General features: G+C 37.5%; 1 protein-coding gene across 5 annotated transcripts in view; it reads left to right on the top strand.

Annotated features, from left to right (window-relative positions):
* The first annotated feature begins 1,503 nt into the window (after positions 1 to 1,503).
* Positions 1,504 to 22,856, top strand: part of ANK3 (ankyrin 3) — a 714,446-nt gene continuing 693,093 nt past the window's right edge. For 3 of the 5 annotated variants that reach the window (XM_063781818.1, XM_063781817.1, XM_063781816.1), the window contains exon 1: positions 1,522 to 1,767. In XM_063781818.1, coding sequence (XP_063637888.1) covers positions 1,711 to 1,767 — 57 coding nt within the window. In that variant the 5' untranslated portion in view covers positions 1,522 to 1,710. Of the gene's footprint in view, positions 1,768 to 22,856 lie in introns of all 5 variants that reach the window. The other 2 variants (XM_003312571.6, XM_063781815.1) reach the window with 2 other exon arrangements.

Raw genomic sequence — 22,856 nt, 5'->3', positions numbered from 1 at the left:
TATGGACTTGCTAAATTCTGAAGTGGTTTATAAAGCTCATGTTAAGAATGCCTAAAGAGTTATTGTTACTCTATTAGTGTGTGACCTTAGCTAAATAATGTTTCTGAGACTCAGTTTCCAGATTGTGCTGCCTGTCTTGCAAGGGTTTTGTGAAGACTAAATGAGACCACATGAATAAAGTGCTTAGCACAGGGTCCAACGCAGAGCTAATGCCCAATAAATGTTATTTCAGTTTAATGTGTGTTACGGAGAAAATGAGCAAGGTGTTAGATGGGAGACATAGCTAACTCACTGCAGTGTTCTCTGGTAATAAAGTCATTCCAGTATTTAGTTGTTACTTGTTGGCAAAAGTATGTTTCCCATACTTTAGTCATTCCCTGCCTACCTTTTGAAATTTTGCTTATCCCAGTCCCACCTGGACAATTACCCTTTTAAAATATTTTTTAAACATATATACTTGCTAGGAAAGAACTTCTGGATCCCTACCTTAAATAGAAAACCCACTTTCATTTGCCTTAAATAGAAAACAACAGTAACAATAAACAATGGAACTAAACAATGAAAATGAAACAATGTTATAAATTCCAGTTAGATACCAGTGCTTACCTAGGGCTTTGAGCCTGGAGCCTGCTCTGTGATAAAAGGGAGTTTACTGTTTGAGAGAGAATACTTTCTCCTTGTATACGGAAGAACTGAAAGAGAATGCAAAAAGGAATCCATTTCTTACTATGTGATTCACAGTCATTTAATGCCCTGGCCCTGCTCGGTGCACCGACTAGACCTATCTTCCGTGACTCCAAGTGAGATGTCCTCCCTTTAGGAGACATTACGTGAGGGCAATTGCTCCCCTCGCCCCACACCAACTAGAATAGTAAATTCTGTGGGGGCAGTGGCCTGATATCCACCTATCCCGCCGGCCTTGTCCAGGACAGGAGTGCAGCAAAATCCTTATCATATGAGCTCCTAGAAACAAGGACGCTCAGAGGTCCCCTGCTCCCCATTCTGTTGCTGGATCAGGCTTAGTGCCTCTCTCCCACCCCGGACAGCTCCAGAGTTTAATATTTTAATTGGGCACGTAGCTGAAGCAATCTGAGTGCTGCCAGGACCTCGGAGGGGTGGAAGGGAGGCTCGGGGCATTGCTCGGAAGCTATCTGCCTGGGAAACATTGCTTTTACATAGATCGTATGCTACAGATTAATAATAATAAAAATGCAAAAACAAAATTGCCTAAAGATGATTTTATTCCCTTAAGCCATGTTATTTTATTATTATTATTATTATGGGGATGGCTAATGAAACTACTCAGCAGCCCGGAGGAAAGAGGACTCGCCCTCCCTCTCTTCCTGGAGCTGCCTCTGCTGCTCCTAGTCACCCTAAGGCCATCTTCCTCTTACCCTGGCCCCTGGACCCTGGCCGACTGGATGTGATCACGGGGAGCTGGGTGCAGCGCAGCCTCGGCCTCCGGCCCAGCGGCGCCTTTACCTGAGCCGGGCCCGCCCCCCGCGCACCGGCCCGCGCGGGCACCTGGCGGTCGCAGCGGACACAGCAGGAGGAGGAGGGGCCGCGCTGGGCGGGCGTCGCGGGGCCGCGCTTGGTGTTCCTGAGCCGCGGCCGAACTTTTTCCCAAGAAGTCCCACGTTTGGAGGCCCGAGGAGCGGGACGGGGAGGAGAGACTGGAGTTCCTGGAAGGAGCAGCAGCAGCCCCACAACATGGCCTCCTCCGCCTCCTCCTCTCCCGCGGGCACCGAGGACTCCGCTCCTGCCCAGGTGAGCGCCGCGCCGCCCCCCTACCTGCGGCTGCCTTCACCCAGGGGCATGCGAGGACCCGGGCGGGCGGGAGGCCCGGGCTGGGGGGCCCCAGGAGTCCTGGAGACTCCCTGGAGTCCTGCCCTCCTGGGGGTGCCAGGCGGCGCCGCGAGGCTCCGGGAGGGCGAGTGGAGGGGACCCGGTTCCTGCGGATCGTGGGAGTCCAGTTGCGCCTGGAAGTTGCGGCCCGGGACAGAGGCGAGAGCTCGAACTCGGTCCCAGTGCTGGAGCATCCCCAGGAGAGAGGGGGGCCCGAGGACTTGGGGCTTCTGCTTGGAAACATTCGTCTGGAAAAAGAAAAGCGGGCCCCGGGCTCAGGACGCCCTCACCTCGGTCTCTCGTCTTGGGGCTTCTCTGCTCTTGGCTCCCCCCTGCAACTCCGTGCCAGGCTGAACCTTTCCTAAGGACACGATTGAAGCAGGCTGCAGAGGCTGCACGTTTGGCGGGGAGGAAATCACCTGGTTCGGAAATCACCTGGTTCGGAAATCACCTGGCTCTGAAAGTTACCTTCAGACTCTGAAAGTTACCTTCAGAGTTAGGCGTTTTTTTGTTGTTGTTTGTTTGTTTTGTTTTGTTTTGTTTTTTGAAAGTGAGTCGATTTAACTCCATGAAAGTATAGAGCACACTTTATAGATTGAGACAGAAACGTGCAGAGCAGGGTGGCTATCGTGGCAGTGCCAGGGGGTGGCTTTGGTGGATTTACCTTCTCTTCGATCTCCGAGAGCCTTGTAAAGGCATGCAAACAAAAAACAAGAAGTAGAAATCGGTTGCCTGACGAGCAAAACCGCTGCATCAAGATAGTCTCCTTCTTCCCACCCCACACCCCTCAGCAGATTGCCACCTTTACGCCCGGAGGCGTTTAATAGCAATTTTGGTGCTGCCATGGTGTGTATAATGTGGCATAATTGGTTTAAAACACTCGCTTATGTTTGCATTTGCATAGAATGGCTAGGGAAAGGTTCCTGAGAAACAGTAGTCGTCCCGGGAAGGGGGATTGGGGAGACAAATGAGAGGGTGAGGAGGGAGACTTACCCTTATCTTTCACATACCTTTTAGGACTTTTGTTTTTTTTTTTTTTAAATCGTGGGCTTGCATTAACTATTTTCGCAGAAGAATAAATACTACGTGTTTTAAAAATGAGGCACATTTGAATCGTCTTGAAAACAACAGTTCACCTAGTTTTAAGTTATGTAGAATTGCCCTTGAAACACAAATCTTGCCCATGTCATGTTTTTCCTTTAGTTGTCTTCTCTAAAAATCCTCAGGGAATCAATGAGAAGTCTTCAAAAGAAGACTCTGAAGTTTCAACCAAGTCAATTGGTGGTTTTGATTGCTACCTAGATTCTGATTTTGATTTTGCTTGCTTGAGAGTGTGGGTTGTCTAATTTTGGAAGAGGTCACTTTCTCTTATTCGTAAAAGCATAGAAGAGTCATCCTGGGGTTATATGGGACTTCATTCCAGGAGGGTAGGTCAGGGCAGGTAGGCTTTATAGGGAGGCAGTCTCAGATTGGACACAGATTGCTGCTTTAGCAGTTCAGGCAGCCTTGTCATCTGCTGACCTGGGCTCAAACTGGTGCATGTTTAAGGAAGCAAATTTCTATAATGAAAGTGAATGTAAAGTTAAAACCACAGTTCTGAAACAAAAACTGACTGAAGCAAAACAATCCTTTGAATATCTCCAAATCAGCTACTAATATCTGGAGGGCCAACTTCTCTTAGTTCTCAAATCAGTGGAGGATAAATAAGTGAGCTTTGAATTTGGACTGTAGTTAGATTGTTATTTATGATGGTTCTCAGTGTTCTTTTTGTTAAGACATAAATAAATATGTTTCATAATCTACACAGTGATGTGTTACGCTCCATAGCAGATATTGTAGCTCAAGATCCTTCAGACAATGTAAAGGCCAATGGTGTGTTTTGGAATCCAAGGAAACAGTGTGGATTCTGAATCTGTTTGCATTTTTGTGGTGGTGTTTATATTAGTGTATGTATATCTGTGGTTTTCTTTTTTTCAGTACTTAATTTTTTTTTCTTTTTACAGTGTTCATGAGTTTAAAGAAATAAGTGTGCCTAACTCTAGAATAATATGTTGATAATTGAGAAGAATATAATTGTTATGGACTCTCAGCAGTTTTCCCCAGGTTAATCTCCAATTAGTTACTTCTTTATTTAAAGTTATTCATTTTTATGCACAAAATGTCTGTATATTTTTGTCGAATGTGTTGTTGTAATTATAGGGACTCTGTATAATCCAAATTGGAGATTATATAAAATTCTAGCCTATGTAAATGGCATTTTTACCTTTTTGAATGAAGTAAATACCTGAAACTGACAAGTCCAACTATCTGACACTTTTACACAAGATTGATTCTGAGTTAGAACACATAATGAATTTTAATTGGAATGTTTAGCCTTGATACAGCTTCCCCAAACTCACATTATTAAAGTTTATACTTCTAGAAAGATCAAGGTTACTAAAGATCTAATCAGATCTGAAGTAGCTTTTCCCTGTATGTATTGACTGGGCTGTTGTTCACATAACTATATCCTTGGATCTTGCAAATGTGAATGCCAGTCAGATGCTGGGTTAATGTTAAGGTACTTGGAACAATAGGGCCATTTAATTGCAATTTTTTATTTTCACCCTTTGTCGACATGTGAAAATAGCTTAAAAATTTTCAGTTGCCTTCTATCCATGATACAATTTTAAAAGTTGTTTTAATATAGTCTACTTTCCCCTAGACATGTGTTTTAAGTATTAAAAGCTCAGCTGTTATTAGTTATAATTTGAAAGTTCTATTAGAGCAGGCATGGTGGTTTATGCCTATAATCCCAGAACTTTGGGAGGCCGAGATGGGAGGATCACTTGAGCCCAGGAGTTCGAGACCAGCCCTGGTAACATAGCGAGACCCTGTGTCTACAGAAAATGAAAAAATTAGTAGGGCATGGGGGCAAGTGCCTGTAGTCCCAGCTATTCTGGAGGCTGAGGTGGGAGGATCACTTGGGCCTGGGAGGTTGAGGCCACAGTAAGTGATACTCATGCCACTGCACTCCAGCCTGGGTGACAGAGTGGAGTGCAGTGGAGTGAGACCCTGTCTCAAAAAACAAAAAGTCTTTTAGCATTAAGTACAGTATTTATTTGAGGACCATGCATCCTTTTTCCTGATTAGACTCTAAAAAATGTGGTAACATTTCCAAAATCTACATGCATGGTTGAAATATATCCCAGACACTTGTCTCAGCATGTTTGAAGGTGGACAAACAAAATCGTCCAAAGGGTTTGTCCATTCAAAAGGACATAGAGTTTTCCAGGAGTTGATCAGATTCCTGTTTGACTATGGGAGTGAGATCAGTGGTACCAAAATAGAAGTAATTTGTTGAAGTTTTATGGAAATTACTCCTGAATTTTCTCTCTTAGGAAGGTCTTATATGGATTAATTACCAAGTGTCATGTGGTGTGATGGACAAGAAGAAAGCAATCAGATGAAAGTTATGTGTTTTCAGTTCTGAGTAGATGGTAGTATTTTTCCCAGAACAAACTGCTTCTAGTATTTGATGTATATTAATAACCTGAGGCTAAATGATCTAGTGTTTGGAGTTAGAGCTTTAAAATATGAAATAAATTATTGTGGTGTTTTTTGATCAGATGATGCTTTGGCACTGTCATTTTCAGATGATGTTAAGAGAAGGGAAGTAATGAAAAATTGGCCGTAACATATATTTTGGACCTGGCTTGATAGGGGAAGTTAATTTGAATGCCAGAACTGAAGTTAATTTGAATGCCATTGTTGAATTAAGAACTATGTGTTGCTAAACTGGAAAGGCTATTTTCCTATGTGTTTTGAAGATAACTATGGTGATTTATTGGTAGCTATTATGTCATCTAGCTTCATTTCTGGGCTGTGCTACTTCTCTGGGGGATGCCAAGCCTTCGTGCTGAGGATATGCTCTACAAGTGTAGGGCTTCTCTTTCCCCACTTTTTTCATGTCATGATGCTTTATAGGGAATCTGGCAAAAAGCAGCTATGTGACTGCAGTGTTGTTCATTAGCATCAAACATAGGGCTTGATACACATTAACTCCAATTAATGTTTGTTAAGTTAAGAATCTAAAAATGATAAGGACCTGACATTCAGATTTAGTAGCAGCTTCCATTAATTTAAACAACACGTACTTTTGAGCTCCTATTTTGTAAAAGGCACTCTTAGGTACACAGTGAAAGCATGGGGTTTACTGTTAAGTAAAAAGAAGTATATAATCCAAGATAGAGAAGACATATGCATCTTGAAAATACAACTGCATTGTCTAGTAATAATAACAACTATGATTTATTATGCCTCTCACAGTAGATACTATGTACTTCACAATAAACTAGAGGGTAAGTATTGTTACCCACCACCCCTGGCATTTTATACATGATGAAATTGACCTTCAGGAAGACTATACAAGCTGTAATTTGGTAACCTGAAATTGGATTGGAACCTTTGTCTGGTAACTGATGGAGAGACCAATGGTAGTAAAACCAGGAGTCAAGGAATGAAGTCCCCGTTCTCCAACTAACTAGTTCTGTAACCTCAGAAATGTATCACTTCCTGAGCTTCCATTTCTTCACTAGACGAAGGAGAGGGTTGGAAAAAAGTATTCCTAAGGTTTATTCCAACTATAACAGTCTACGATTTAAAAAAATTTAAATGCTGAAAGAGTTATAGACAATTAGTAATAAGTGATACATTTCCTTGTTTCTAGGAAACACTTTTTCCCTCACATTGGAATTCCTAATGTTAGAATAATTTTCCAAATGTTGGGAACTTTTACATTTATTGTTTTTAAAAAAATGATTTTGTTTTCCCTGAAAATCTGATTTTAAAGCAATTGTGCTCCCTACGATTGATGGCATCTTAGACAACAAACATTTGTTAGTTCCAACAGGAAGTGGTAAGATGACATGTCAGTGAGTTTGGGCTGGTAATTGTGAACACTCACCAAAAAACAAGGACTTGGGTGTAGAAGAACGGAAACATTTCCCGTAGTAGGTGGAGAACAATTGAGAATAACTGCTTGGCCTCTGTGGGTCCTTGAGGTTTTCTTTCTTTTTTAAAAAAGTTGAGATATTATCAGTGGTATGCTGGTAAAATGTCCCTAAAAGAAAAAAAGCCCTGATTTGTAGCATTTGCTGATTCCTACCTCTACTATGGCTGATTTCAAGTTACCAAGAGGCAATGAACATGGAGTTGGAAAGAGAAGCACAGAATTGGTAAGCACACCACTTACGTACAGTGAGATGCACAGATTTCATTTTTAGTTGGATGAACGGTTTATTTTTTTCAAATTTATATGACACCAGGTATCAGGCACACATGGGGAAGCACAGATAAATAACTAGTTCTTACTTTTCAAAATGTCATAGTTTAGCAGACTGTTTCAATGAACTTTTAAGTAGGGAAAGGGCTCTTGCACTGAGAATAGTTGATTAGGTCTCTCTTTTTCCACTGAGAACAAAATAAATGCCAAGTAGATCCTTAAATACCTAGATTAGATATGAGAGAACTGAGGTCTGTAACTGGCTTATTTGATGTTAGGATGATGGGTTATGATTTTTAAGACCCTGTTTCTAAGGATGTCAAGTTAAGCATAATAGATTCTTGTTTTGCTTGTGTATGTGTTGGTATGTGTACATGTCTAATTATCACCTTTATTGAGGTATAATTCACATACAATAAAACTCACTACATTTAAGTGTACAATTTGTTGAATTTTGACAGTTATCAAACCCTATCACAATAGAATATTTTTGCCAAACTGAGAAGTTTACTTGAGTTCTTTTCCAGTTAATCTCCCAACCCTCCAGGAGACTGCCAGTCTGATCTCTTTCACTATAGATGAGTTTTGCCTCTGTATACATTTTTGTGTCTAGCTTCTTTCTCTGAGCATAATGTTTTTGATATTAATCCATGTTGTTTTAGGTATTAGTAGATTATTCCTTTTTATTGCTAAGTAGTATTTCATTGTATGAACATGCCACAGTTTGTCCATTCACCAGACATTTGAGTTGTTTTCAACTTTTGACTGTGACAAATAAAGATGCCAAGAATATTTTTGTACAAAAATCCTTTCCCTTTCTTTTGCTTGGGGCGGGGGTATGTAAGTGCTTAAGACTGAAATTGTAGGATCTAAGGTTAGTATGTACTTAACTCTGTAAGAAAATATTCATGTCTTACCTCACATCTCTAGGGAATGAAAGATTTTAGATCAGAATGGTAGGGTAGAGGAAAATCCATTGGGGAAATTGTTCCTTTGGTATTTACTTAATCTGAGAATTTTTTAAATGCAATTGTAACTATTGATGAAATGTGAATATTGAAAAAAGACATTGATGTTAAATAAGACTTTACAAGCTTGTAAAAGAAAATATAGTTACAGAAGGAAAACAAGTTTTTAAAAACAGCTTTATTGTGATATAATTTATATACCATAGAATTCACCCATCTAAAGTGCTCAATTCAGTGAATTTTGTTTATTTACAGAGTTGTACAACCACCACCACAAACTAATTTTAGAAAATTTCTATCACTCTCAAATAGGAAGTACCCATTTACAGCAAAGAAGAAAAAAACAAAAACAAAACCATGGTTTTAGAGTTAGGAAGAGCTATGTTTTAGTCTGAATTTTACTGGTGTAGCAACTGCATGACCTTGGTAAACTGAATCTCAGCTTCCACATCTTTAAAATGGAGATGAAGCAGCTCCTTTACAATATTTGTATAAGGATTATAACTAATGCACATAGAGCACTTGGTACATGATGAATATTAAATAAATGGTAGTGTTTACTATTGAACCTTGTGTCCACCTTTGTACTTTCTATGACATTTTGTTCATATCCTTATGTCTGACTCTGCTACAAATATCTTTGAACCTATCTTTTAGGCAGAAATTAGATGGAGTGGAAAGGAGAAACCTGGACTTTAATGAGCTGGGGTTTTCTGGCTGTACAATTTAATTGCTTGACTTGGCAAATCACCTAACTGTGTCTGTTTTTTTTATATGAAGGATTAAAGTAATCACATCCATCTTGTGGGATTGTTCTAAGTATTTGAGAGAAGCTATGTGATGTGCTGATATAGTAGATGCTCAATAAATAGGAGCTGTTCTTCTGTGATACCAGAAGCTATCATCGTTGAAGTAATTACATTGTTGAGTAATTACAAAATTCAAGGCATACATGGAAAATTTGGATGTGAACTTTGTGCATATTTGCTGTACAATTTTTTATATTTTAGGACTAGTAGAGGGCCAGGTACATAGTTCTTAATAAAATATTTGATGAAATAAATGCATAGATGAGTGAACAAGAAAAATTACTTTCCCCATTCTGTTTCAGTTTCCCCATATTTGGGAAAATTTCATTTTCCAAGCTTTAGGCTCATTCACTTATCTCCTTTCTTTTTGGGGCTGGGATGGGGGGACAATAGTTAAAAACTTTCATTATAAGAACAAAAATAACACTAATTGCTTACCTTTGTAAGCAGCTATTTATATATTTTAAAAAGTACTCTCATGTTATTTCTTTGTATTCATGTCTCACAACAACCGTATCAGGTAGTTGAAGTAGAGAGTCTAATTTTATTGAAAAGAAAAGAAAAGCAAGGTTCTGAGGTAGACTTATTCCTGGTTCTTAGGGAGCTAAGAAGTATAATAGCAAAGCCAAATGAGGGAAGGAGGGAATAAATAGGAAGCCTTGCATGTGCTGGTGGAAGCACAGATGGGGGCTGCTGTTCTGGGAAGCAATCTGGCATTACTTAAGCAAATTGACTAGTTATCTACTCTGTGACCCAGCAATTCCGTTCCTACAGGTGGACACAGGAATGTGTACCAGAGGTCCCCAAGAGGACATGTCCAAGGTTGTTTACTTCTGTTATTAGTGATGGAGGGGAATGGGAGGTAACTGAGCGAGCATTGCTTGGGGGAGAGGAAAAATGGTGGGTGCACGTCATGGAGTTGTCTGTAGCTGTAGAAGCAAAGGATTAGATAAACATAAGGAACTCAAATAGATTTTAAGAATATAGTGCTTGGTGAAAAGATAAGAGTGTGAAGTACATAAACATTAAATCCTTTATGTGAGTTTAAAACTCATTAGCCCAGCACAGTGCACATTTTGTAAGAGTACTTACATAAAGTACATCTTACATAAAGATACTCCTGGCCGGGCGCGGTGGCTCACGCCTGTAATCCCAGCACTTTGGGAGGCCGAGGCGGGCGGATCACGAGGTCAGGAGATCGAGACCATCCTGGCTAACACGGTGAAACCCCGTCTCTACTAAAAATACAAAAAAAAAATTAGCCGGGCGTGGTAGCGGGCGCCTGTAGTCCCAGCTACTCGGGAGGCTGAGGCAGGAGAATGGCGTGAACCCGGGAGGCGGAGCTTGCAGTGAGCCGAGATCGCGCCACTGCACTCCAGCCTGGGCGACAGAGCGAGACTCCGTCTCAAAAAAAAAAAAAAAAAAAAAGATACTCCTTAAACACGTTAGAATGGCTGCCTGCGTGGGATCCAGAGCATGGGAGTGGGCTATGGAGATAAAAAGGAATAAAGAAAGAAAATAATGATAATGTGCCATGAACCGGGAAGTATAGTTAACTCAACCCTCTGGATGGTGAAGTTAAACAAAACTAGACAACACGTTGTTATTTGATACTGTTTGAGTTCCTTTTATTGTGATTAACTCTGTTACCACAAGGCTTAACCAAAGAGATCCTCACATTATCATTATATGGAATGGATGTTCCAAGTGAAATAAAATTTGGATTGGTTTTCTAAAGTTTCAAGTGAAATTTCAGAGGAATATCTTTTTCTTTTTAAAATGTTTACAAGACAGTACACTTGATTTAGTGTGAATTTAAAAATTAAGTTCCTTGTTAATTTTGCGTTTTGGATAATAGAGACTGATGTGCCATATAGTACTACCAGTTTTTACAGAATTAGAATGTAATATGCTAAATATTTAATTCTAAAGTGATACTTAAAGTATTGTATCTTTATCATACTTCATGGATTTAGAAGGTGCTCAGTATCCTATTGTATCTAAAAATAGTTTGCTGTGTGTATACTATTCTTAAAGGATATCGATATGTAAATTTTGGGGGAAGGAGGGCAAATATATCGCATTCTATTGTAATACTTGTTTTCCAAGTTAACTTTGAAGTATAATAGATCACCTTTTTGTAGTAGAGGGGACTAAAAACAATACAGATTTACTAGGTGCAGTTCTGGAGGCCAAAAGTCCACCGTAGATCAGCAGGGCTATGTTCCTTCTGGGGGCGCTAGAGGAGAATCCATTTCTTTACCTTATTCCACTGCTAGAGGCTGCCTGTGTTTCCTGGCTCTTGACCTCACATCACTCAGACCCCAGCTTTAGTCATCACATCATCAGATTGCTTTTCAATTTATCTTCCCTTTCTACTCACTGTTTGTAATTCTGAGATGATAGTTATAGAAAATGGCTATAATTATGTTTTATGTATGCTGCACATTTTTGTAAAATCAGCTATCTTGGTCGTTTAAAAAAGGGGGCCCTAATGGTTAAAAGTTCAGCTCAAAATGGTCAGCCTTTGAGTGTCTACCCATTGCTACTGTGGAGGTGTTGCTGGTATTCAGTAGGAGAACTCTCCTGAGAAAAGAAGGTCACCCAATTATTTTAATGATAGGTATAGAAGCTGGAGAGAAACTGATGACATCTTTGACCCCAGTGTCCACCTGTTTATGAGTGGCATACAGGTGAGAGTTTCAGGTTTATCTGTAAAATGCAAGGAAAGGCCTAGCTCTTGTGTAAGAGTCTCATCTACACTAACACTTTGTTGTCTAAATGTGCCTCTTATAAATATCAATGAAATGTTGACATCAAAGAATGAATTTCAATGCTGTGTTTTGGTTTTCTCCACAAATGAAATGAAATACTCAGAAAAGGAAGGTGTTGTGATCTTGAAGAAGGGATACAAAGAATGTCCAGAGTGCAAGTGGTGAAAATTAGATTCAAGAGCATGATTAGATTCAAGAGATGATTTCCTTATCTGCAGCCTGGGAATAATAATTCCTACTTCCTCTCAAGTCATAAGGATCAAATTGTATGATTAGGTAATTAATTCAAATTGCTTAGTACTATGTGAAAATATTGATATATTTTTAATGTACTCTTTAAAAAATGAGCTGCTCTTTTCAATGTAGTAGTTTTTCCATTGAAGTAATTTAGTGGGTTAGTTTTTGTGTTGCTATACAGGAATATTTGAGACTGGGCAATTTATAAAGAAAATAGGTTTATTAGTTGGCTCATGGTTCTACAGGCTGTACAGGAAGCACGGTGTTGGCATCTGCTCCTGCTAAGGCATCAAGAAGCTTCCAATTTTGCTGGAAGGCAAAGACAGGCATATCATATGGCAAGAGAGGGAGCAAGAGAGAGAAGGGGAAAGTCCCAAACTCTTTTAAACAATCAGATCTCCCATGAACTCACTGAGTGAGAACTCACTGATCACCAAGGGGATGGTGTTAGGCCTTCATGAGGGATCTGCCCCCATGATCCAAATACCTCCCACCGGGCCCCACCTCCAACATTGGGGGTTATATTTCAACATGGAATTTGGAGGGGACAAACATCCAAACCATATCTTTTAGCATCTTGCCAAATATGATAAATAATAGCAAATACTATCTCAGTGATAAGTGAACACTTTAAAATTTGACATCTTAAGAGATTTGGGATTTTTAGCCTGTCTTTGAGGTTTTGGCAATTAATTTTTTTTTTTAATTTTTAATTTTTTTATTTAGAGACAAGATCTCATTTTGTTGCCCAGGATGGAGTGCAGTGGTGCGATCATAGCTCACTACAGTCTCCATCTCTTGGGGTTAAATGATCCTCCTGCCTCAGTCTCCTGAGCTGGTGGCACTACAGTTGTGCTGCCACACCTGGATGGCAATTTTAAATTTTATTAAACATCAGGTATGCCAGAAACTATGCTTTCTTAGTCTACTGAATCCAACAGAACAGGTGCATAAGCAATAATTAAAATTTCCTTGCGGCCCTATCCTTCATTTTGCAGAGTCTTGTTGGATTGAAAAGCTGCTGTGGGGTGTAAGGGGTATGAAATGGCATAGTTTAGGTTGGTGCGGATGTCCACTTAAGTCTCCATGGAGACTTAAGTCTGTCTCAATGTGTATAACTGATCAGCCAGAAATTATTCAGATGTTTGAAAAATCAGTGTAATGAGTTGCTCTCTGAGTTGGGAAATTTGGGTTCAGACTATCATTCAAAATGTATGTACACTTGGCAAAGTCACTTCTGCAGAGTTTCCTCCCAACTGGTAAGATTTCAGCCAATTTAAAGATTCTCCATGCTTTGAGATATGAACTATGATGAAGGTGTCAATTAAAACTAGTACATGCTGTTTTGCAGAACCTCCACTAAACTAATTTTAAGCTCTAGGTTTGCCTAGAAATTGATGAGGACTCTGCAGGGATAAGTAAATACCTTAATGTGCATTTATGTGGATTCTTGAAGCAGCTTTTATCTGTTAGTAATCATTGTCTGCCCAAGTTAGATATCTGTGTCATTAATAAGACCTTTCTCCCTGTCTCATGGAATGAAGTACAAATCATTTTAATACTACTCCACAAATGTCCATTGTATCCAATCTTTGTTTTATCTGTACAAAACAAAGATATGATGTCATTCCTCTGTTTAAAAACCTTTTATGATTACCCATTATAAATAGGATAAAGTCCAAACATCTTAAGGGGTTGTACAGAATATCTTTTGCCATCTTGACCTAAAACAGTTTTACTCTTTATTTTTGTGAAACATCTGATCCTGTGACCATGCTATACTTATTTTTTCAACCTTTCTTTAAACGCAGTCTGCCTTTGCATTTTTCCACCTCTACATACAAGTCTTCTCTCTGCTAATTTGTGCCATTCTCATTTTTCTCCTCCTGGAAAATATTCCTTCAAGACAAGCTCAAGTACTCCTCTTCTGGGCAACTTTCATGGTCTTCTGCAGATGGTGACAGTCAGTCTGTCTTCTATAGTGTTATAGTACTTCATGTATATTTTGCAGTCATGGCATTTAACACAGCTTATTGGAACTATTTAGTTACTGTTTCTTCCCTAACTAACTGGACAATGGACTTCTAGAGGGTATTTTTACTAATTGGATATTTTTATATCTGCTTACTCACATCTAGGATCTAGCACATCTGGTGCTCAGTTGACAGCTGTTAATCATAAAAATGCTTGGTTGGATGGTATTTACTAACATGATCTCCTGTGGGACAGTATTAAGGTCACTTTGACCTTCAAAAACCTTCAAAAGGTCTGGGCTTGGTGTCCCATGCCTGTAATCCCAGCACTTTGGGAGGCTGAGACTGGCAGATTGCTTGAGCTCAGCAGTTTGAGACCAGCCTAGGCAATATGGCAAAACCCTATCTCTACAAAAAATACAGAAATTAGCAGGGCATAGTGGTGTGCACCTGTGGTCCCTGCTACTCAGGAGGCTGAAGTGGGAGGATCGCTTGAGCCCAAGATGTGGAGGCTGCACTGAGCTGTGATCTGTGATCACATCACTGCATTCCAGCCTGGGCAACAGAGCAAGACCCTGTCTGAAAACAAACAGAAAACCTTCAAAGATACTTATATTTAAGTCAGATATAGATATATAAGATTTTGCAAATGTGTTAGAAATCTGGCAAGACTATACTTTTATAATATAATTACTTTTAATTGCAAAACCTACAATTACTTTTGCGCCAACCTAATAGTATTTTGTATTTCGGTATTTTTGGAAGCTTTGATCTTGCAACAATTTTCTGCTAAATAACATAGTATAGTAGATTTCATAGTAGCTGTGTGACAAGGGTAACTGAATTCATTTCTCAAAGACCCATTTCCTCATCTTTAAATAGGGTGCATATCTCATAGGGTTGTTGAGAGAATTAAATGTGATCCTTCATGGAAAGCACTTAGAACAGTGTCTCACACATAGCTACCATCTTGTGAGCATCTACTGTTAAAATTGAGTTTTACTATGTGTGTGTAATATCTGTGCTAATATATGTTAATAATATGCATTTCTACTGTGTATTATCCTTGTAAGGAAGGGACATTTCTCACAAATTCTCTGTTGCAAAAGGACATCAGATTCTTTTGCTTAAACTTCCTCCTCTTCTCTCATCCTCTTATAATAAAATGATGGGAATTCGTTCAACATTTTTCTTTAAAGTGATCTTAAAAATAGAGATCATTGATATAATCAGTTGATGTTAAAATGAAGCTAATCTCTCTTCTATTTGCTTATGATAGATAGCAGCTAAAGTCTATGAAGATTCCAGTGATCTCATGCATAAAGCAAACAGTGCCATAATGTGCTTACTGCACCAAAATCAATGCCATATATTTTTTATTGGTTTATAAAATGTATAACCAAGTAATATAGCAAATAACATCATAATTAAAGTCAGAAGAAAGGTTAATAAAATATTTATAATAATGTGACAAGATATTATATCTCTATTATGCAAAGAACTTGTGCATATTGTGAAGAAAAGGACAAAGTACCAAAAGGATAAATGGCTCTGGGGTATGAATAGACACCTCATAGAAGAGGGAAAGTAACTGGCTAATAAATGTATAAAAAATACATTAACAAGTCATAAAAGACTAAAATGACTAATTTTCATTTGATAGCATTTTATTTTTCAGATTGGCAAAAATAAAAAATCTTTATAATGTTGAGGATATGGACACTTCCAAATATTGCTGATTTGAGCATCAATTGGTACAACTTTTTTGGTGGAAAGCATAGGCAAATGGTTAATCTCTTAAAATAAAAACATGCTTATTGTTTGTTACAGCAAACCACTTTGGGGAACTCCTGCAATAGAAATGAAAATATTAATATGTAAGGATATATTAATATTTACAAGGGTGCTTATTACAGCAGTGTTTGTAAAGCAAAAAGACCAGAAACAAACTAAATTTACCTTTATGGGACTGGTTGAATATATTTATGGTTTCTTTATTATATGGAAAGTGATAATTGAAAACTGAGTTAGAGCTACAAGTAGTAAAGCAAAAAAGCAAGTTACCAAGCAGTGAGTATTGCATAATACTAGTTTAAAAACAAAACAAAACAAAAAGCAAAAGAAAGAAGTCACAATATTTGTCTGAATTGAGGCCGTTCGAGGATTTGGTTGTCTCAGGGGAATGGAATTTTGAGGGGAGGAAGATTTATTAGCTTTTCTTTCTGCTGTATAGTTTCATATATTAAAATAAGCATGTGTTTTGTAATAAGTCCAATAAAGTAAAACACAAGAAAAAAATTTAGGTTGAAGGAAAAGCAGAGAGCAGTTTTTCTCTTGGGTATCTTTTCTTTGCATAACTTTTGTGTACTATCATTTGCTGTACATTTGGTCTTATGAGTGCTTCTTATTCACATAATCACAGAATTCCACTCTCTAAAATGGCTTGGTTTCTCTCTGAATGGGGTGGCCATTAAAAAAAATTTTTTTAAGTGAAATAAAATGGCTTGGTAATTGTGCTTGTACTTCTCATCCCTAGTTAAGGTTTTTAGTGATGTGTATATTGTCCTACTGTTTAGAAATTACATTTGGAACTGAGCTGGAGCATATAGTTTTTGTTGAGATGTTGGTAGCACAAACATGTTTTTATAGAGTAAAATTAAGAATACTTTTTTTTTTCCTTCTATGTTTGAAGCCCAAAATTAAGTAGCCCTGTCCTCATCCTTTTTAATTTCAGATGAGTAAATTCCCTGTATCATTGACTCCTCCCATTTCAAATTATTGCTCAGGTGAATACATTCCTTGCTTCATCGACTCCTCCCATTTTAAATTATTACTTTGCCTGTAAAGTTTAAATGTTTTAAAATAATGTTTTTTAAATTACAAAAGCAAAGGTTGTTTATTACTGAAAAATCAAAGTCATGTTCAGGTAAATACCAACAAAACCAACTCTTCTACTTCTAAAACAACAACAAAAATGCTATTAAATTAAATTTGGCCTAAAACTGTCTCTGCATGTAGTGAGCTGCAACCTAACTTAGTATGTAAACAAACTACAACCAAACAGCATATATTCTTGTAACAAATAGCTAAGTCTCAGATAATCACAGCAGCTGAGTCTCAGCCAATCAAAGGCTGATAGTTGATCAGACAATGTTCATATAAGGCAAATGCCTGATGGCATCCTGCCTAAGTAAGGCAGATGTTGAGCTGTAACCAATGAAACTGTTTGTGTGTTATTTCCTTTTTCTGTCTATAAATACTGACTGCTCATGTTGCTGGTAGCTCACTCTACCTTTTCTGGTTCTGAGGGCTGCCTGCCTTATAAATTGGTTTTTGCTCCAATAAACTCTACTAAATTTAATTTGACTGAAATTTTTCTTTAAACAATGCAAATCTCACCAATTTGGTGTCAATCTCTCAGTCTCTTGGTAACTTTCAAACCTTTCATTACAAATAGTTTTCATGAGTGGTAATGAAGTTGAAGGGCTTTCAGAGTCAGACTAATCTGAGTTTTCATTACTTGATTTTGTTGACTTTTATCTCAGTTTCTTTTAAGGAAAATGGGCATAATAAATATTATTAACTTCCCATAGGATTGTTGTAAGCACTAAATTGTAAAGATCAGTGCTTGGTTCATAGTAAGTTCTTTTTATTATTATGCTTTAAGATTTCACATATGTTTATTATTACGTATTGCTTAGGTAATCCATGTTCAATATAGAGATGAACCTTTTTAATAACATGGCACACTGGACTCAAAGAGACAGGCTGCTCCCAGCTGAATTTGATGCTGTGGGGCTGTGTCTACACTAGACTCTGCCATTGCCCTGAAGACTAATAACTCCTCACTCCCAGAACCCTTGCCAGGCATAAGTTACCAGAAGTGGAATGTGAGCAAAGGGTGTGGATAGTTGTGACAGTTTTATGCCCCCTTTATTTTTTGAGTACCACTACTTCTTCATTCTGATAGGTTATACCAATTTACATCTCACAGTGTAGAAGAGAGCTCACTTTCTAAACTTTTCACAGCATGGTATTATTTTTTCTTTACCTTTGCCAGGGTGATTGGTGAAAAGTAGCCTCACATTGCTTTACATTGTGATTATAAGCTTTTGGTCAATGTAAAAGTAAAATGTGGAATACCGGCTTAATAAAAAAATCCTCAAGGGATAAAGTGAGGAGGAGCTAATACCTGATAATCTTATAAATCACTGGCTGTATAAGTAGCAATTGCTGGGTCTCCGCTCTTTAGATGTTTCTTATGAGCCTGGGTACTCTTGTTTCATAGCTACACTTTGTGCTTCTGGTTGCAATTGTGTAATCTATTACTAAATGAAGATTGAATATGGAAATCTCCACTCTCAGCTTTTTCCTTTTTAACATTGATGAAGGCTGGGCACAGTGGTTCATGCCTGTAATCCCACCACTTTGGGAGGCCAAGGCAGGAGGATCACTTGAGCGCAGGAGTTTGAGACCAGCCTGGGCAACATGGCAAGACCTTATCTCTACTAAAAGTAAAAAAAAGTTAGCCGGGCATGGTGGCATGCATCTGTAGTTCTAGCTACTTGGGAGGCTGACGTGGGAAGATCATTTGAGCCCAGGAGGCGGAGGTTGCAGTGAGCTGTGAATGTGCCACTACACTCCAGCCTCGGTGACAAAAAAAATTTTTCTTAAATTGCCTAAATTTTTTTTTTTAAATTGAGTGTGAGATTGTAAGAGAAAATAGAGAACAATCCATGACTTGAGTGGAAGATTGAGATTTATTTTCTTGACTAGAGTTTCATGAAGAATTGTCCCTACTGTCTTTGAAATTTTTTTTTAACCTATATTTAAGTGCATACTTTGGCAATACACATTTTGCTTCTCCAGTTGCTTGCTTTTATTTATGAGAAGCAGTACTCTGATTGTAGCAATCATTTTTTTCCCACACATTTTTGTTTTCCCCTAAGCAGTTTTTCTTAAGAGAGGTCAAGAAAGTTAATTTTTTAAAGTTATTCTATACTAGAAAGACATTTTTTAAGCTTTCTTGGATTTTGATGTTAAAATACAATTTTTGTGTGAGATAGTATTAATGATTCTCAATAGGAATTATTTTCATGTAATATTCATGTCTGGTAATAGGTGCACAAGAAAAACTTGAATATGTGAATATGTATCACATGTAGCAATAGTGTATTACCTTTCAGATGAGAGCATGACATTTCTAACTGACCACCTGAAAGGCATCCACTTGAAACACATTTTCTAGTGTTGAAGCTAGATTTACCTTAATTTGTATGTACACGTTTTTAATATTTCTTGAAGAAGGGAGAGTCTTTTGTTAAGGAGTACAGCCAAGCTGATTTGGTCAGCTTGGTCCTTAAGTTTCAAACCTGTGATCTTCAGATTAGAACCTTAATGGTTTTGGCCGAAAGCCATTGTAAAGTTGAATTTAAAAAAAAATCATAGAACAAAAATCGTAACATTCATGGTAGAATAGAGTTGCAAATATGCAAAACCTACCATTTAAGAACACATTTTATCAACAGTCAATATTACTACTGTAATATCTGAAATAACTATCTGAAATAACTTTTATACTGGGTTGAGAAAGAAATACAAAGTCTCCAGAAGTTACTCCTCTTGCTGTGACCCAAATATACCCTCCTGCCTGTCTCTGTGCTTTTGTTTAAATTGTTCTCTTTGTATATTCTCCCCACCCTTATCTACCCAGGAAGGGTCTTAGATACTTTATGCTGATTCTATGAGTTCACTTCTTATGTAAAATCTTGGATTTATGTTTATCCCACCACCAGATATTATGTGTGTCTGTATGTGTGTATTTTCAGAGCTTGTGTTCCTTTATGCATTGTTCCTTTAATTTATCTGACAGTGACACACCTCTTTGTGCCAGGCATTCTGTGGGGTACTCGATTTATAATGGTAAATCAAACACCGTGTTTGCTTTCACGAACTTTACAAAGCAATTTTATACACACACACACACACACACACACACATTTGTATATGTAAATATATATAATAGAATTTGTACCAAATTAAAACAATTGTAGACTTTATTTTCTAGAGCAGTTTTAGGTTTACAGAAAAATGGAGTAGAAAATGTAGAGTGTTCCCATATATCCCACCTCCCCTAACATACATGGTTTCCCCTGTTAATAACACCTTGGGTAAAGTGATACATTTGTTAGAATTGATGAAGAATATTCATATATGATTATTAACCAAAATTCATAGTTTGCATCAGTGTTCACTTTTTGTGTTGTACAGTTCTATGAGTTTTGACAAATGTATGATGCTTGTATTCTCCGTGATGGTATTATGCTAAATAATTTCGCTGCCCTAAAAATCTTCTGTGCCCCACTTATTTATCCCTCTCTCCTGCCCATGAACCCCTGGCAACCATGTTGCCCAGGCTGGTCGCAAACTCTAGGGGCTTAAGCAATTGGCCTTAGCTTCTTGAGTAGCTTGTAGATATTCTTTATCAAGTTGAGGAAGTTCTCCTCTATTCTTAGTGTACTGAGATTTTTATTATGATTAAGCATTTGATTTGGCCAAATGCTTTTTCTGCATCTATTGATATTTTTCTTCTTTAGCCTTTTGATGTGATGAATCCCATTAGTTTATTTTCAAATGTTGAATCAGTCTTGCATACATGGAATAAATCTTACTTGGTCAAGATGTATGATTATTTTTATACATTACTGGATTTGATGTGTTGAGGACTCTTACATCTGTGTTTATGAAAGATAGTGGTTTGTGGTTTTTCTTTCTTGTAATGTCTTTGTCTAGTTCTGGTATTAGGGTAATGCTGACCTAATAGAATGAGCTAAGAAGTTTTTCTTCTGCTTCTGTTTCCTGGAAAAGATTGTAGAAAACTAGTATTTTCTTCTCAAATTTTTGGTAGAAGTCACCAGTGAACCCATCTGGGAATGATGCTTTCCATTTATGAAGGTTATTAATTATTGATTCAATGTCTTTAATAGGTAAGGATTATTCAGATTACCTGTTTCTCCTTATTTGAGCTTTAGTAGATTTCAAAATGTCTTTCTAGGAAGTGATTCACTTCATCTAGGTTATAAAATTTATAGGCATACAGCTGTTGATAACATTCTGTTATTATTCTTTTGATGTTTATGAGATCAATAATGGTGGCCCCTCTTTTATTTATGATGTGAGTAATTTGTGTTTTGTCTTTTCTTTTTCTGGGTTAGCCTGGCTAGAGCTTTATTAATTCTATTGCTCTTTGCAAAGACCCAGCTTTTTTTTTTATATTCTCTATTGATTTCCCATTTTCAATTTTATTGGTTTCTGTTGTAATTTTTCTTTTTCTTTTTCTTTTTCTTTTCTTTTTTTTTTTTTTTTTTGAGACGGAGTCTCGCTCTGTTGCCCAGGCTGCACTGTAGCCTCTGCCTCCCAGGTTCAGGTGATTCTCTTGCCTCAGCCTCCCGAGTAGCTGGGATTACAAGCATACACCACCACACCCAGCTAATTTTTGTATTTTTAGTAGAGATGGGGTTTTGCAATGTTGGCCAGGCTGGTCTTGAACTCCTGACCTCAGGTGATCTGCCCGCCTTGGCATCCCAAAGTGCTGGGATTACAGGCATGAGCCACTGCACCCAGCCTGTTGTAATTTTTATTATTTCTTCTTTTCTGCTTGCTTTAGACTTATATTGCTCTTACTTCTGTAGTTTCTTAGATTAGATTATTGATTTTAGATCTTTGTCTTTTTTCTGATATATTTCTTCAGTACTATAAATTTCCCTCTAAGCACTGGTTTTGCTGCATTTCATAGGTTTTGATAAGTTGCATCTTTATTTTCATTTAGTTCAAAATATTTTTAATTTCTCTTGAGATTTCTTCTTTGACTCACATGTTATTTAGAAGTGTATTGTTTAATGTCCAATTATGCTGAGATTTTTTTCAGTTATCTTTCTATTGCTTGTTTATAGCTTAATTTCATTGTGGTGTGAGAGCATACTTTGTATGATTTCTATTGTTTACATTTGTTAAGGTATATTTTGTGGCTCAGAAAGTGGTCTGTTTTGGGGAATGTTCCATATGAGCTTGAGAAGAATGTGTATTCTGCTGTTTTTAGATGAAGTACTCCATGAATATCAACTAGGTGCAGTTGCTTAATGGTGCTTTTTACTTCAACTATGTCCTTACTGATTTTCTGCCTGCTGGATCTGTCAATTACTGATAAAAAGGTGTCGAAGTCTCCACCGTACTTGTGGATTTATTTGTTTCTCCTTGTTGTTCTTTTAGTTTTTGCCTTACATATCTTGATGTTGTGTTTTTATACCTATACACATTAATAGTTATGTCTTCTTAGAATATTGATCTTTTTATCATTATATAATGCTCCTTTTTATCCCTGATATTTTTCCTTGCTCTGAAGTCAGCGTTTTAAGAAATTAATATAGCTACATCAGCTGTCATTTGATTCATGTTAGCATGGTGTATCTTTTCCATTCTTTTACTTTTAATTTATGTGTTTCTTTATATTTAAAGTGGGTTTCTTATAGACAACATATAGTTGCGTGTTCTTTTTTAAATTCATTCTAACAGTCTCTGTCTTTTAATTTGTGAATTTAAACCCTTCATGTTTAAAGCATTTAGTTGTGTTAATATCTACCATATTTTTTACCGTTTTGTATTTGCTGCCCTTATTCTCTGTTTCTTCTCTGGTATTGAGCACTTTATATGATTCCATTTTCTCTCTAAGCATATAAATTGTATTCTTTAAAAAAATATTTTGGTGGTTTCCCTAGAGCTTACATTAACAACCAATCCAAGTTTACTTTCAAATAATAATAATACCATACCAGTACATGAATAATACAAGTGCCTTATAACAGAGGCTATCCAATTCCTCCCTTTCATCCCTTATAATATTGCTGTCATTCATTTGATTTATCCTGCAGGATCTCTAAATTACTGGTAAATTAACAGATCCAGCAGGATAAGCTATAATCACTGAATTA

Source organism: Pan troglodytes, chromosome 8 (genome assembly GCF_028858775.2).
Source record: "Pan troglodytes isolate AG18354 chromosome 8, NHGRI_mPanTro3-v2.0_pri, whole genome shotgun sequence".
NCBI lineage: Eukaryota > Metazoa > Chordata > Mammalia > Primates > Hominidae > Pan > Pan troglodytes.
The sequence above is the reverse complement of the archived record's forward strand: the minus strand, read 5'-3'. Positions and strand labels throughout refer to the sequence as shown.